Below are 17,575 nucleotides of genomic sequence, written 5' to 3' on the forward strand. Positions count from 1 at the left end.
CCGCCGCCACGGTAGCCGACGAGCTGCTCCTACTACCCCGGAAGTATTCTTTCAGAGCGGAGGAGGCCGCGCCTTGCCGAGAGCACTTCCAGGTCAAGCTGCTCCAGCCGGAAAAGGCCGGGCGCCGTACTGGTGAGTGGGGACTCCTTGGGGGTCGCTGCCGGGGAGCTGCTGGGGTTGCCTAGGTTCAGAGCGGTGGGTTGGGGAAGGGAGCTACGGTATCCGGGGTTTTTTTTTTTTTGCAAAGGCGTGGCCTGAGCTGCAGGAATTGAACATCCCAAATTTACCTAACGACCACCACCTGGCAGGAACTACCCTGGGCGCTTGGGACAGACACACTGGTTTAGAGCCGACGGTGGTCCTGCTCTGAAGTACTTGACATTCTAGTGTGGAGGCGGACCCTGAAGCAGGAAACAGGGGAGGGCGGTTGGGGGCTAAATGAAAAAGGCGAAGGGATTACGAAGTATGAATTGGTAGTTACAAAATAGCCGTGGGGATGTAAAGTACAGCATAGGGAATATAGCCAATAATATAGTTTTAAAGATTTTATTTATTTATTTTTAGAGAGGGAAGGGAGGGAGAAAGAGAGAGAGAAACATCAATGTGGGGTTGCTGGGGGCCGTGGCCTGCAACCCAAGCATGTGCCGTGACTGGGAATCGAACCTACGACACTTTGGTTTGCAGCCCGAGCTCAATCCACTGAGCTACGCCAGCCAGGGCAGCCAATAATATTGGAATAAGTTTGTATGGTGCCAAGTGGATACTGGAAATACTGGGGGGGACACTTTGTGAAGTATATGATTGTCTAACCATTATACTGTACACCTTAAACTAATACAAAATATTGAACGTAAACCATAATTGAAAAAAATTAATAAAAATAAAAATCGTATTTATTAGAGGGTAGTGAATGATTTAAAGAAAATTAAACAGGATGATGTAATGGAACAAAGTGAGGGAATAAGTCTTATGAACGTCTGGAGAAGAGAATTCAAGGCAGAAGGAATAGCAAATGCAAAGGCCTTCTGGTGGAAATAAACTTAGCGAGGTCAAGAACAAGAAGAACAATCACTGTGACTAAAGCAAAAAGAGGAAGATGCAGCCAGAGGCTGAAACAGGCCAAATTTTGTAGGGTCTATGAGCCAGGACAAGGATTTTGGCTTTTATTTGGAAAGCAATGGAAAACAACTGAAGGTTTGTACACAGAGAAATGACATGCTCTGACTTACCGCTAAGTTTACAACTGACCCCTCATCAGAAAGAATCACCTCCCAGCAGTGTGAATGCATGAAACCCGGATTGACAGCCAGAAAGAAAGGCATTACAGACACCCTCCTTGTACAGTCCTGAAAAACGGTCCCAGTGGGGTGAAGGGACTCGGCCATTTCAGAACCCAAGTCTTTTCAACTACAGTTCGTGCCTTTAGAATCATGATTTTAATGTCTGTATATATAATTGTCACTTCCTAAAAGAAAGCCATCGTTTCACATTTGTATAAGTTTTTAGTATCTGGCTTAATAGAAAACAGCTAGATTTTCACATCTCCTGCATTCGTTTTGATTATCACCCATCATGTAGCTTCTGCAAAATTGCAGCATATTGTGTGAGAAAGTGAAAAAGGCAAGTAATGTGTTAGTATTATTATGAAAATTGTTTTTGGAGATCATATTTAACAAGTCTCATGGAGCCCTGACCAGTGTGGCTTAGTTGGTTGTGCGTCATCCAGCAAAGCAAAAGGTCGCCAGTTTGATTCCCTGTGAGGGCACATGCCTGAGTTGTGGGTTTGGTCCCCTGTCGAGAGGAAACCAGTCGATGTTCCTCTCCCTCTCCTTCACCCTCCCTTCCCCTCTCTCTAAAAATAAATAAAATCTTTTTTAAAGAATAAGTAAATAAATAAATAAATTAAAAGCCCCGGGGAAACCACCCCCAAAGTATGACACACTTTGCAGATCACCAAATTACAATATTGTTATGTAAACAAAACAATTACAAACTTGATTTGAAAATCATATGCAACTTGAAATGCTGATGCCCAGGCCGCCATTATAGAATTGCCAGATCAGTAAGTCTGAGTGAGGCCAAATCTGCATCCTTAACAAGCACCCCAGATTAATTTGATGTAAGTGGTCCAAGAATTAATTGCAGTTTGAGAAAACAAATTATAGATACAATTCATTCTAGAGTTTTCTGCCTACTAAAATTTTTTAAAAAACAGTAACTATTATCATATCTTCACATCTCTGCATTAACAGTTTCCAGAGTCTGAGACTCTGGAAAGTCAGTGAGAAGTTTGTAGCAAGTACCGTTCTGACTACCAAGTTGCTGAGTCTCTAAATTCAAATTGTTTGAATTGTGTGAATCCCATCCTTTTCCAAGGACTGAGGTTTTTAACTGTGTCATCTAAGCTTACAGTTTTTTGGACAGATAGATAACTGATAGAAGAAAGAAAGTGGTAAGTCTTAGAATCAAGTACTTTCAGTGAGCTAGGGGACTAACAGCAAAAGAAATCCATCCAATATTAAGAGGGTAGAGATGAGAGTTTAAGTGAAAAGGCTTTTTGAATAAGGTGAAATTTCAGTTGGCTATTGTAGAGAGGATCAAATTTCCACAGGATATTGGTCTGGAGGGGCAGGAAGTTTTAAGCAAAAGAACAACTGTAACTAGAAGTTCAGGTGAAAAATTATTTGGAGAGAATAGAGAGTAAAACAAGTATAGTTAAGGCCAAGCCATGTCAGGGAAGCTGGGAAGGTTACAGGATTTAAGCAAAGGAAGGAATGAATATGATAATGAGCCTCTAGATAAGGAAACACCACTCGAGATCCTGACTAATTATTGACAGGTATAAGTAAAGGCCAGGCTTGACTTCTAAATCCATTTATTCCTTTAACAAGAAATTATCATTCACGCAGTCACTGCTGGGCTCTGTCTAGCAACTTCTGTTCTGCCACCTGAATCTATTCCTGGAGAATTATGCGTGCCAGACTAGAGTTTGAAACTTATCCCTTAGGCAATGGAAAATCTCCAATGGTTTTGAAATCACTTTGACTTTCTTGGATTTGTGTTTAGGACCAGTTCTGAGAGAGCAGTGTTTGAGACATCTAAGGGATATAGTTGGAGTTAAGGAGTCCCATTTGGAAATTAAAAGGATAGTGTGATTTCCAGGTAAGGTAGAATTTCTATAACCTAGGTTAGGGACGTAGGACTTAATAGAAAAACATCTAGGAGTTGGACTAATAATAACAATAGCATGTGTTTGTAAGGTACCCACATTAGTTCACCTCACAGGGTAGCTCACAATTACCCTATGAGGTGCTTACTATTAATAACCTGATTAAATAGATATGAAAACTAAGGCTTCTCAAACCCACCACTTCACCCAGTGATAGAATCAGGTACTCTTAATTCCAGTGCTTCTAACCACCAAGCTGTAGTGATCCTATAACTTTGATCTTGAAAAACTGGAAGAACTCTATTGTGTAACTATAATCAAGTTATGTATATGCTGGACAAGTAGATCTGAGGTTGGGAGTGAGGAGCTCTGTTTTAGTTATAGTGAATTTTATCGCTTCTCGGCCTTTTGGCTAAGATCAAGTGTAGTATCTGTTCTTATCAGTTATACTGAGTTTTAGATACTGGGGTATTTTTCAAACTATAGAGAAAAAATGGATAAGGAGATCATAAATCAAACCCGTTATTATCAGTGTTTTTGTCATTTGCATCTAGTAGCTTCAGCTCATGTCAAAAAGGATAAAAGTCATAAGTGTAACAAATACTCCTGGGTTTAAAACAAAGTTCCAATAAATGCAGAAGGTGTTTCTCAGTGTGCCCGAAAATATGTTACAGTTGGAGCAAAGTGCCAAAGTGCCAGTTAGGAGGTATGGGACGGCTCCAAGATACCACTGGGAACACAGGAGCTATTTTAATCAGAAACCTTTTAGAAAATAGCCCTCAAAATGGTGATTTCTTTTTAAATGTTACCCTTTTATGCTACAGGTCCCTATAAAATGCTTCACTATAAGCAGAACAGCTTTATGTTTGTCCTTTGCAAAGAATGGAGGAGTGCTAACAATCTGCTAACAAAATTGGATCTTCCTTTGCCTTTCCCCCCTTTGCCAATTCAGAATGCCACTCGGACCATTTGTGTGACAGAGATAAGGGAACTTCTCCATTTTTCCAGTGTAACAATGCAGGCAGAGAAGAGTAGATGAGCTGTAAATACAGCCTAAAACACATTTAATTATGGAGAATGAAGTATTAATATCCCAGTATACTTGGAGCAAAAGCCAATACCATCTGGGCCTCAGTGTTTTCCTCCCTTTGAGTTATCCCAGAACTATTTCTGCAAACAGCCGTTTCCTCAGCCAACTTAATCTTGAGCCACAAAAACGGAAATCAGCCACATTACTTCCTTATTTACTGCTGTTGAGAATTGGAACAGAATGCAAATATTTCATAGAAGTTGGCAGGAACAGCAACAAGGCAATCTGTTAGGGATGACAGTTTAGGCACTTTTCTTTCTTTCTTTTTTTTTTTAATGATATAACCAATATTCAGAATGGTTTTGTAGGGTAAAATCATCTACATTTCTGATTATTCATGAACTTAGAAAAGCTTACATTTTACTACACTTAAAAGATGAAAAAGGCGTTGGAATAAATTTGAGCATTACATTTTTCTGTTTTTCTTATTCATGCTGAAGCAAGGTAGTAAAAAATTCTACCAAGTAACTTCATCCACAAGCATAGCATAGCCTTTTAACTGTTTGCAGGAAGGTGGCACTTTGATTTTCCTTTTTGAACTCTTTCTTCTTAGCCCCCAAACGTCAGCTGCTGCATTGAGAATAGCAGGCATGATAATCTGGAAGTTCCAGACTTACAGGTGAATTCAAGTTCTTTCTCTTTTGCGTACGAAGACAATTATACTTCTCTCATTGCATCTCACAGTCTTGTACATAGCGGTTTCTGCCTCCAGGCTAGTTTGTCAGTTCTTGACGGTCTGGGACTGTATCCTAGTTCACCTCAGCTTCCCTTGCACGCACGCCCAGGACTTCGTCTTGTGCATGATGAGCCCCTGGTGACACTAAGCTGTTTTAAAATCATTACTCCAGAATGAGTAGAATGGTTTTAATCAATATAGTTTTGATTATATTGATTTGTTGCCAGTAGCAGAAACCAATTCACACTAACTTAAGTAAAAGGAAATTTAGTATAAGGAACCCTGGCTGGCATAGCTCAGTGGATTGAGGGTGGGCTGCGAACCAAAGTATCGCAGGTTCGATTCCCAGTCAGGGTACATGCCTGGGTTGTAGGCCATGACCCCCAGCAACCGCACATTGATGTTTCTCTCTCTCTCTCTCTCTCTCTCTCTCTCTCTCTCTCTCCCCTTCCCTCTCTAAAAATAAATAAATAAAATCTTTTAAAAAAAATTTAGTATAAGGAGATAAGTCAAGGGTATCCTAATCCCAAGTGTGATTTGTTCCCTTTACTCTCTTGTCTGCTTTTGTCCCTTAGAACACGCACATATCTTTGCCATTGTTTTCTCTCCCAACTGCCACATAGCCTCTTATCTCCCATGGGTTGTGTCTTTTAGTAGCTCAGGCTAGTAGAAGTCCTTTGTGTCTGGGATGCCCATGGTGTGAGTATGAGGCACCCAGACTGGACCTGCCTTTACTGGCTGGCCATATAAGGATAGTGTGCTGCCCCTCGCTCTCCCGGCATGAATTAGTGGGCCCAGGTACTTCTGCCACCTTTGACCTAAGAGCAGTTTAAGGGTGTTCACAGTATTTTCTAGACCCTGTTGTACATTTTTTCTCTAAATTTCTCATAGAGGCACATGGTTATGTCTGTGTAGAACGGGACCTGAAATCTTGACTGCGTGAGCAGCCTCTGTGCCACCCCAGGGTGTGGGGAGGCGGGGAGGACTGCCTGCCAGCCCTAGCACAGCCTAGTCGCTTTTGCTGAACTCCATCTTTTTTCTCCTTTCTAGCCATGTTTTCCCTTCCTTTCTTGTTTGCACATTTCCTTTACTTTTGTGGTCTTCATTTTGAATAAAGATGCTTATTTCTTTGGGCAAGTTGGGAGGGGCGGGGAGAAACCGTGTTACTGAAACCAGGGAGTAGAATTCTGTCAGGAGCCAGAACCACATGTGTGAGTCTCTCTTTCTCTTCCCCTCTGCTCCTCTCTACCACCCTCTCTCTCCCTTCTCCCTCCCTGTTGTCCTTTCTCTCTCCTGCTCTTCGTCTGTGGCCCAAACCTGACTGCCTCAGCCCTATATTCCTTCTCTTCCTCAAAAAGCCCTAACCCATGGTGTCTGGATTCCAAGTTCCAGGAACAAAGGTTTCAATGAGTTTAGCCAGCCAGTGGGTTGGCTTCCTCCTGGCCCGGAGAAGGCAGGGTTCAAAAAAGGGAAGCATGGGCTAAGTAAATCACATCAAAGGTTTTCCGCCACAAACTCAGGACAAGTGAAAACTATGTTAGCTTGTATGTGGTTGGAGGCCAAGCATAGTTTACAATGCTTGTTTGATCTGCATTTTTGCAAAATATTTATTTGCAGTGAGAAAAAAGAAAAATTTTAAATTAAAGATTGAAATTATGTAATGGAATTTTACCCCACCCCCTAAGATTTTTAAATGGTTGGTGGTATTCTGAATAAAAGTGTTATATCTAATTTAAGTAATGGTTTTGCCATAAGGTGTAGAATTTAGTACAATGTCTCAAAGGACCACTAACAATAATAACTAGAGTTTATTCCGTGATTACTATTTCTAGACTCTCTTATATATACTGTCTCATTCAGATCTCTCAATAGTGCTATGAGAATACATACTATTATTTCCCCTACTTTAAAGATGAGGGGACTAGGGCACAGAGAGATTATTGTCATTAACAAAAGTTACAAGGCTGGTAAAAGTGGAGCCAGATTGGAATCCAGGAAATCCGGCTCCAGAGCCTGTACTTTGAACTTCTCTGCTACCCTGCCCTTATCAGAGGCCTGCAATTATGATGTTCCAGGGTGATCTACTCCCGAATGGCATGCGAGTGATAGTTCTGTCATCTTGGCGGTGTTCGCCCAGGCTGGAGCACCACTGGACAGGGCTGTTGTAGAGGAGATAAGCAAGTATATTTGTGGTCTCTGGATGCCACTCATGAACCCTCTGCCTCAGGGTCACTCAGGGAGCTGATTAAAAACCCTGAGTTCCAAGGTCTGAACCCAGTGGTTCTTGTTCTGTAGATGATTGTGATACTCAACCTGGTTTGGAAGCTCTGCACTTGGTAATCTTTTGTTCCCACCGTCATCTTCTAGAACAAGATAGTACATGAGACTTTGGGGGCTGGTTCAAGGAATTTCTTTAGGCGTTACGCCCTTAAGTTCTTTCGAGATTGTCAGCATTGTCTCTTTTGTGTCCAAGAAGATACGCACTATAAATGCCTGTCGGTTTGAGTAACTATGACCCCTGTTGCCTAGCATTCTTCGATTTATAAAGATTCATCACATACTTTATCAAGTTTAAACTAATCTCCATCAGTAGCTATTTACTGAGCGTGTGCTAGTTATACAGTATAGCAATAAAAATTACAGTCCCTGTGCTCGCAGGGCTCACAGGTGAGACGGGGAAGACTGCCTAGCAGTACAGAGCAGCATGTACTAAACCAGGCATGTAGTATAATGGGGAGGACTACAGGGGTGGGGAAAGAGCCATCCTGGATCCAGGTGTATGCTGCAACCACGTGGGAGGAAGAGCCAGGCCTTGAGAGGAGGCCCGGGGAGGCTGCCTAAAGAAAGGATTCCGCACAGCAGTAATACGGCCAGGACACTGCTTGCTGGAAGCCCTCTCCCTCCTGTGGAGACTGTTCATTCCCCCAGAAGCTCCTGCATCTCAGGCCAGGGGATTCCATTTCTTCTATTTCCAGTGTCTTCTACCCTAGCTGCCTTGATCTGGGGGGATATCACTGTGCTTGCGTCTCCCCCACTCTTAGCCTCTCACTTTGGCCTCTTCATCCTGGACAACTTATCTTCTTCACTCACTTCAGCCTCCCAGTCCAGTTCCCAAAGTCCACCTCCAATTTTGCTGTTGCCCAGACTGTTCCCCTCCAGAATCAGGCATCTGACCCAGCACTCTCTGGTCACCACCTCTCCTTACCACAACTTGAGCTCTTATTCCTGACCACCTCCTAACCAGTGACCTGTCTGTTTTTCCCTGTCTCCAGTCCTTTTACCTAGAACACTTCTCTTCCATTCTCGAGTTTTGTTTATCCCTCAGGTCCTGTTGCACATCTCACTTTCTCAGGGAGGCTTTCTGCAATGAGGTTAGTGTCCCGTGTTGGGCCTCCTGGTGCCTCCTATACTTTCCCCTGGGTGGCATGTAGTATATTTTGTATGTCTGTAGTTAGTGTCTATGTCCCCTAGCAGACTGAGCTCCACGAGGGCAGAGATAGTGTCTGTAGTACAGTAGGTTGTACATATAGATATTATTGAGTAGAAGAAAAATGTATACCTTGAGTCTAAAATAGTGGTTCTAAACTCAGTGGTGGGCAGAAGTGTAGGGGAGGGAAATGGCAGGATAAGAACCGCGGTGGTATTACAATATAGTGGAGTTTGGGGGCTTTACTTGTTTTGTTTTCCTGTTTCTTTTCACTACAAAGAGCACAGGCCTGTAGCTCAGAGCCTTCAGCAGATGACAGTCTCTCTGAAAGTTAATAACACTGCTTTGTTTTTACTGTGTTTATGTGTACAGTTACTTTTATGTGCAGATGTGATACAGACTTTCCTTTTAAAATAAATGTATGAAAGTGAAATAATGGGTTGATTTTTTTAAAAGAAAACATAAATAATAACTTTGTACACGGATATAGCAAAAAAATGCATGAAAGGAACACCTCATCAAAGTCCCAGGGAGTGCCTGGGCCCAAGTGCCGTGTTTCCTTTGTGTCATTTCAGTGGGGTGTGAGGAGGAAATGGAAAGAAGTGCATGTGTCCACCTATTATGTGTAACAAAGTCTGAAGTTCTTTTGTTGCACTCTAAATATTAGTCTGTCCTTAAATTTGAAAGATATAGGAAGATACAGAAAATTATTTCCATCATTCAACCATCCTTTCAAGGGCTAATGAAAATTAAATGACATTTACAGCTTATAATTCAGACTTTGAGGAGTTTATGGCAAAAAACAATGATCCGTTGCCTTTTATGTTACATAAGAAGCCTTCATGAATGTATAAAGGGGAGTAAATGTCATTTCCAAAACTAATTATTTTGGGCCCTTGTAAGAAATGAAACTAGTTGTTTCATCCCATATTTTACAGAAATAAGAGTGGAAATTTTTCTTCAAGAGACAGTAATTTAAAAGAGGAGTCAGACCACCAGGCCAATGACCACCATCATGTGAACTCTTAGACTGGGATACCATTTTCCTTTTTATTCACGATATTTTATTCATCTTTTAAATTTGTTTGGTAATCATTCCCTGTGGCTTATATTCACATTTCTATCAACTAGTTGTTTAAGATGTCAATTCCTCTCTTAGCTAGTTTTGCAGACTTTGAGCTAGAAATTTGCTATTCTTACAAACTTAAATGTACTATATTTTGTCTCTTGATATTGAAGAATCTATTAAAGGAAAATTATTTTGTCTAACATTCTTGCCCAAGTGATATACCTCAGAAGTCAGTACACATATATTTATGTATATAGAATAGTGCAATTTTCTTTCTAATATTAAATCTAAAGAACTACCTCAACTGTCTGCATTATTTATATCTAATATATCTATGTACTTGAGCTACTCAGATTTTGAGCTCCAAGGTTATGATTACGATATACCAGTTGATTTACATTATTGATATGACAACAGATGGTACAGGTTGAAATAAAAGATCGTTAGGCTAAATATTTTAGCCTTCATTGACTCCCCGTTGCATAGAATTTGTCAGAGTGAAATAGAATCATAGGTTTTCAGAACTGGAAGAGTCTTTAAAAATTGTTTTTTCCAGTCCCTTATTGAACTGATGAGAAAAGAAGCCCAGCTACTTGCCAAGGTTGTACAGCCAGTTTGTAGGACCAAAATCTAGGTCTGCCATTTCCCAATTCAGCGTTCTTTCTGCTATCTCTGTGTGAGATTTTTAGGTGGTATTCTCTCTGTTGCACTTACTCCCTGATGTTGGTACTGATTATTCTAATCAATTTTACGTTTATTCATTTATTGAACCTAAAGTTTTACCCCATTATGAGCCTTTGTTGGTTAAACTTTATATCTGACTTTCTTTTAGGTTGGTCTTCACTCACATGTTTTAATCTTGAAGATCCATTTCATAGTGGAAGACTTCAAAATCCATTTGGATCTACCACTGTTTTTGGAAAACTCCAATATCAAGCAATAAATTACCCATTGTACCCTTGTTACAGTATAGAAGCTTTCTCCAAATCTAAGCAAGATTGTCTCCCGTTTTCCCATGAAGCCACATTGTTGTTTATTGACTTTAGTGGTGAGTGTTACTATGCCAGCTGCTTTTGTTTTGGAAGATGTAGGCTTCGACCACATAGACCCACTGGGAGCAAATCATAGTTCTTCCAATATGTCATTTCCTCCGAGCTTTGAACTCTCAGCAGGCTCCCACACAGGTGATGATGTCATCATAGCCAAAGAGGGAACTAGTGTTTCGATCGAGTGTCTTCTCACAGTGGAGCGCTATGAAGATGTCCATTGGTACAACTCGAAAGGACAGCGGCTGGACGACAGAGGCAGAGGTAACTATGCCAGGGTATAATTAATCAAGGTCACTCATTCCCTGTTACTCTTTCTTCTTAGTTTTATGGTCTATTCAACAAGAAATCTCAAACGTGAGATACCAGGGTGAGTAGTTAAAACTTTTGAAAGGCCTGGAGCATTATACCTATCAGAAAAAGCAAATTAATTATAATTAACCAAGAGAAGAACAAACTAAGGAACAGTTATACATTTAAAAGGTGTTCACAGGATGACAGTGAGCCACTTTCTCTCCTCTTGGTGAGTTGGTTTCCCTTTCCTCGAAGGTGGACTCCATCAGGGCTGCCGCCAGCAGCTGGGCAGGCTCTGCAGTGGACGGATCCGGGGACCGTTCACCTGGACTGTGGTGTGGACAGGACTGTGTGGTGGCCCCACTGAGGAGCAGCTCTGTAATCCCTCCTAGCTCATTTTTTCCTTTCTATGCACTTAATTTACTTGAAAACAGGGGAGTTTCTCTTGTATTTTTTTTTGTATCTCCATCTTAAAAATCACACAAACGTCATAATAATGTGACCAAGATCTACTTTTTGACAGGTTTTTGATTTTTCTGTTTGTGGACCTGTGAACACATCTTAATCAGCAGGCTGTTTCCTCAACTAGTTTTCTGTTAGAAAGATATTTTTAAAAATACTACTTGTGTTAAAATATGCCAGAAAGAAATCACCGTGAAAAATTATTAGGATAAAGATTAAATCTCCAGTCAGGGCACATACCTGGGTTGCAGGCCATGACCCCCAGCAACCACACATTGATGTTTCTCTCTCTCTCTCTATCTCCCTCCCTTCCCTCTCTAAAAATAAATAAGTAAAATTTAAAAAATATATATTAAATCTGGGATTCTTACAAGGTTCACTTTTGGAAAAGGCCCCTTATCTTTCTTGCTAGAAAGATAGTCCAATCTCTTGGAATATAAAGGATATTTGGTTATAAAATAGAAGAGGAGACAGGTGGTGTTTCCTCCTAAAGTGTATACAAAACATTTTAAATGTCTACAAACTGAGTAATGGGTCACCAGGGGATTTGAAGTGTTTGAATTGTTAGAAAGAGCAATGCATGTTTAACTAGCTTCTTAAGAACACAGACCTATGAAATCAGAATCTCTAGAGTGGTGTCCAGAATGTGTGTTTGGAACCTGATTTGGGGTTCCACATTTGGACTCACCGGACTAGACTCTTACTTCCTTTGGGCTGTAGGGTCCTGACCAAATACCACTGAGGTTTGCATTATTCAGTTAATGTGATTATTACAGACTGACTGCATAAACAAAGCTTAGGTGAGGTTGAGACCAGCCAATTGGAATGGCAGCTTTATTTTCCTGTTTTACCTTCACTTGGAAAACCACTGAACTAACATTTGTCATTGATGCTTTCAACAGCAGCTTTAGAAAATTGTATTAAGTTTTATGAATCTCAAGTGAGAGGAGTTTAAAGAGCTTGCCAGTCTAGTATGAGGTTCATAAAGCTTGAGCTATTATCAGCAAGTGAGCTGGAGAGTTTAGATTGCGGTCATAGCACAGTAACTGATGAATGGAGTCTATGTAGCTCATCATATCTTCGATTCCCGGGGTATCCTTTTCGTAGCTACAAGTTCAAAAGACAGGAGCTTGAGGAATAATTGCTTTATTTATAGTTACATATTTTCCTTCTCCTTTTACGTTGGTGAAGTGATGGCTCTTAAATATAACTATAGAATTTACATACATTTTGATGATGAAGACCATAAGCAAAATCCAAAGTGCTTACTAAGAAATGTGCCACTAAAATAATCCAGAACTATAGGATCTTGGGGATTAAAGAGATCTGGAAGATTACGATTCAGGTGGTACTTAAGAAGCAGTCACCTAGCCTCCTCTGGGACACCATCTGTAGTCATACCTACACCCCAGATTAGCCCATCCAACCCATCTTTGAATGACTGTTATAGTCGAAGCACAGAATATGCTGAAAATTTACTGCAGACATGAGAGTGAGACTCCTGCAAGGAGAGCCAGGTTATGAAAGGCTATTGAGTCAAGGTCAATATGCTTTGCTCTTCATACCCTCTTATAGTTTTGTACACGTGTTTCCTGAATGAAGATACCTTCATATATGAGAGAGGAGTGGCATGTTTTAGGTTAAAAACAAGCCCAGGCATCTCAAAGGCAACTTTATTCTTTTAGCAAGCTGCTCATTTACCCTGACGTGTGGAATATGTCTTTTGGCCTGTGCATCAGTTACTCTTGCCAGAAAATCAAGATGATATCATCAACAAACCTTTTCTAACAAAACAAATTAAGGTGTGCAAGGCATGCCCCATTAGCCAATTAGTAATTAAACAAATTCATTAAATCGGTAGGGGTTTTTTTAAAAACAATTTTGTCTATTGTATAAGTTCATTATTGAAAATAAGCACAGTTAAATAAAAAGAAAATAATAAAAATTACTCATAACCCATCATCTGGAAATGAGCACTGTTTTATATTTCTGAGGCATATTCTTCTAGTATATGAAAATGTGTAGGTAGACACTGTGATGTAGACACACATACAGGCACACCTAACTGTGCTGTGCTCTATTGTGCTTCACATATGTTACAGTTTTTTTACAAATTAAAGCCATGACCTCAACCAGCAAAATGATTAGGACTTGCTTTATTACGAGTCCTATGATTAGGACTCACTTTATAGAGGTGGTCTGGAACTGAACCCCCAGTATCTCCGAGGTATGCCTGTATAAATAGAAACATTTTTTAAGATTAGTCATTTAGTGTTATATAGATGTACCTGTCTCCCTAAAAGTCTGGTTACATTTAGCAGTGGAAAGGTGGCCACAAAAATCATTACTGTCAAGAAGGAAGATCTTAATTTCCTTTTTAAGTTCCAGGCTATTTAAATTCGGACCCTGAACATAAGTGTCTGCCGTTTGTTACATGATTTGCACAAACAGCAGGGCCTAACAGATGAGTTATAGTACTTTCATGAAGAAAAGGAATATTGATAAGCCAGTTGGCATATTAAGTGGTAATAATCTTTATGCTGTAATCCTTTTTATTTCTGTTGGGTTATCAGGTGGAAAATGGTTGGTTTCTGATAATTTCCTGAATATCACCAACGTAGCCTTTGATGACCGTGGGCTCTATACATGTTTCGTCACCTCTCCAATCCGTGCCTCCTACTCTGTCACCCTGCGTGTCATCTTCACCTCAGGAGACATGAGTGTCTACTACATGATCGTTTGCCTAATTGCCTTCACGATCACTCTCATCTTGAATGTCACACGGCTCTGCATGATGAGCAGCCATCTTCGCAAGACCGAAAAGGCTATCAATGAGTTCTTCAGAACCGAAGGGGCTGAGAAACTTCAGAAGGCCTTTGAGATTGCAAAACGCATCCCCATCATCACCTCCGCCAAGACCCTGGAGCTTGCCAAAGTCACACAATTTAAGACCATGGAGTTTGCTCGTTACATAGAAGAACTGGCACGGAGCGTCCCTCTCCCACCACTCATTCTAAACTGCAGGGCCTTTGTTGAGGAGATGTTCGAGGCTGTGCGAATGGATGACCCTGATGACATGGGAGAAAGAATTAAAGAGAGACCTGCCTTGAACGCTCAAGGTGGCATCTACGTCATTAACCCAGAGATGGGGCGGAGCAACTCACCAGGAGGAGATTCGGATGATGGCTCTCTGAACGAACAAGGCCAGGAGATAGCAGTTCAGGTTTCTGTTCACCTTCAGTCAGAGACCAAAAGTATTGGTACAGATTCTCAAGACAGCAGTCACTTCAGCCCGCCTGACGATACAGGATCTGCTGAGTCAAACTCTAACTACAAAGATGGGGTGTATGAAAACGGCCAGCTTTGAGCTCTCCCAGTACCTGCAAAAACTGCTCTCGGAACAGGAACCTGTTTCATGTAGGAAATAACATTTTTAACAAAAGATGACTAGGGTTTTCCCTTGTTCCAACTAAGCACATCAGAAGGTGCATTATTGCCAAAATCTTTGTAAAAAGGCAGCGCTTTCCTGTCTGATATTTCTCATTCCTTTTCCTCAAGCTTGAATAGGTGATACGCATGAAAATTGAAAAGGAGCCTCAGAGGTCAATGTAATGGGAAAAGTGCTACACTCAGAGTTCTGTGGCTTCTCTGGTCATGGTTCATCCATTGGGTTAGGGCTGACATGTATCTTGAAGCCTCAGTTTTTCTATTAATAAGATGAGGTATTTGCATTAAATAATACCTAAAGGAGTTTCTAGCCTTATAACTTCTTCCCCATCACCTTGCATCCACTGAAATCTTTAGCACGTCTCTGAATAAGTCCTTCCCTGGACTTTTAGTCCCCTTTTATGGAAAGGGCCAAGCTGAGACTTTCTTCTGTGGTTTAGATTTCTATACCAATGTCATAGCGAATGAAGATGAAGATGTGGGTGTTCTCCCATCGTTTTGCCTTGCAGAGTGTGCAATTGCATGTGCTAGGTTGAACCTCTTCAGTGTAGTCCGTGTCTATGTTATACCTATTAGGAAGCTAGCTACTCATTAGTAAACTACATTCCATGAGTAAATTGGTCCTTTGGGGGATATATTATATCTTTTTAACTTACTGAGGTGTCATTGAGCTGGCGTGATTTCTCAACTGATCTCCAAAAGTGAGCCATTTGTTTCTAAGGAATATCTTCTGCTTTTAGAAGAAGAAACCGTGTCAAATCATCTGTCTCTGGTAAATCATGGGATTTGACATTTCTGTTAAGAGAATTTCTCAGGCTTTCCCTTTTTAAAAGTACTGGACTCGACAAGAGGGTTCTGTGTTTGGGATATTATTCCTGGGGGTAACCTGGAGTTGGATTCATTCCTCTTTGGACCGCTGTCAACCCTCTTGCCTTCTGTGGTCTTAAATATGGTGCTAAAGGTTGCATGCATGCCTCCTTACCTTGTTCGTTTTGTTTGTATTTTATTGTTGTTGAGGGTTTCATTTTTGTACTTCAGATAAAGAATTGAGTTAAGGCTCTTGCAGCCTTTCTGGGAAGCACTAACCTGAAATAAGATTTAATGATGGTGTGTAGTGTATGTTACTGTATTAAAAATATTATTAAATAGATAGATATGGATACATAGATATTTATATACACATACATACAAATGATCAAGACATAAAGAGGGAGAAAAATTATGGATGATGCCACCTGATAAATTGTTTGTAGTAAACACTTTAAGATACTACTTCTTGCCTGGCTAAGATCTGGCATAATGGAATTGTTGATACTCTTCAGAATAATTTCTTTAGCTACAGGAAGCTTGGTGTCATCCTATTTTAAGAACTTGGCAGTGGAGCTCCATTGGTACTTCATGTTTCTTCATTTGGCTTCTGATTATTGAAGCATTGCTTGAACTAGGGGGTCCTGTGGGAAATGTTCAGAGGAGGTTTTATCAGGATTTTAATTTGAGGTTTCAAATAGAGGAAGGGAGGAAATTCGAAGTGTGACCAGATAGAACTCATGCCTCCCTTTGTCCAGGCTTATCAGAAACAATACATCTGTTCCGTAGAGCACGAATGAATCAATGTGCAGTTTTATCGGGTAGCATTATAGATAAATATGATAATGCTGCCTTTTCTGTCTCTCAGGCTGTTCCCATGGAAACCTTCAGAGCCAAACAAAACCTACCATTTAGCCATTTAGCCAGAGCTTGCCTTGGTTCCTAGACCTGTATTTCTCTATGGAAAACTACTTTCATACTCTTGGTTATGAGAGCAAGGGCTCTGGAACATCCCCTAGCTTATAGAACACATTCCCTTCTAGAATGTTTCTCTGGGAATAAAACAAAGAAACTTTTTAAAATCCCTTGTTTGTGATCTGTCCCTGACCTTTCCTCAGAACTTCAGATAGTATCCCCAATCCTGCCTCAATGTAGCATCCCTGGGGTCATTTCTTAGACTGTAACTTGTCACATTAAAGAGAATGAATTTACCCCACATGTTTTCATAATGGACACAAGTGTTTGGAACCCTAAGGTAGACCTTTTTTAATGCAGAGTCATGGGAATCAGGGCTTTGTAAAAATGCAGGAAACATTGAAAAGCCTGTAAATTCACACTATCGTATAATAATTAAGTTCAGGCTACTTCAGTATATCCTGGATAAATTGTTTTAGAAACATAATGGTGACTTAATTTGGTGGCCAAACTGGATTACTTTGAATATTCCAGGTTATGGTGTCATCAATAAGGAATTAAAGTAGGTCAAAATTTAATCAGAGTTGGTATTTCTAAAGCTAGTTTTCAAGAGAAAGGAAATCGCACTTACTAATGTTTTCTATATCTCATCAAATAATCTTCATTATAAGTAATAGTCTCATAATAGTCTCATGTTTTTGTAAAATTTTTAACCTTTTGAACTTAAACTATAGCCTAAAAATCTTTCGATAATAACGTATAAATATACTTTTGTCTCATTAGATTTTATAGTTAGTGGAAAAGCCTTGACTCAAGATGTATCTGAAATATTTATCTGATAAATTTTGTCTTGTATTTAATGAAACTTGTTGTCTTTATGAAATGGTGGCTTTAGGAAATAAATGTACCAAAAATAGACATGTAAGCATTTTTATAAATTTTTTACCAGCTGAAAGCAGGCAGGCATCTTTTGAGCTGATAAGCCAATCCCCAAAGGTGCATCTGTTGTGATAGGCTAAGTCTTAGGTCTGGCCCAGTGATGAGCATCTGTATTTCCTACCAGCTTCCTTGTTATAAACATCTTGGGAGTTGCTGACCTGGAATGGTTGTGAGAACGACTCTGGCTTCTTTGCTTCACTTAACATGTATTTTAAAATCAAAGCACACTGCTCT

The 17,575-nt window shown here is 40.3% G+C and overlaps 2 protein-coding genes and 1 pseudogene across 2 annotated transcripts in view; 2 read left to right on the forward strand and 1 right to left on the reverse strand.

Moving 5' to 3' along the window:
• Window positions 1-126, reverse strand: part of FAM114A2 (family with sequence similarity 114 member A2) — a 28,900-nt gene extending 28,774 nt beyond the window's left edge. Inside the window, exon 1 of the mRNA XM_028528309.2 lies at window positions 2-126. The gene's annotated coding sequence lies outside the window, so the exon portion shown is untranslated. The remainder of the gene's footprint in view (window position 1) is intronic.
• MFAP3 (microfibril associated protein 3) lies at window positions 77-17,306 on the forward strand. The gene is made up of 3 exons (XM_028528275.2): window positions 77-132; window positions 10,264-10,741; window positions 13,807-17,306. Exons 2-3 carry the CDS (start codon window positions 10,447-10,449, stop codon window positions 14,598-14,600), a joined length of 1,089 nt encoding a protein of 362 aa, XP_028384076.1. The 5' UTR covers window positions 77-132; window positions 10,264-10,446; the 3' UTR covers window positions 14,601-17,306.
• Window positions 3,562-3,693, forward strand: LOC114510506 (annotated as a pseudogene).
• Window positions 17,307-17,575: the final 269 nt, after the last annotated feature.

The sequence above is a fragment of the Phyllostomus discolor genome, chromosome 13 (genome assembly GCF_004126475.2).
Source record: "Phyllostomus discolor isolate MPI-MPIP mPhyDis1 chromosome 13, mPhyDis1.pri.v3, whole genome shotgun sequence".
NCBI lineage: Eukaryota > Metazoa > Chordata > Mammalia > Chiroptera > Phyllostomidae > Phyllostomus > Phyllostomus discolor.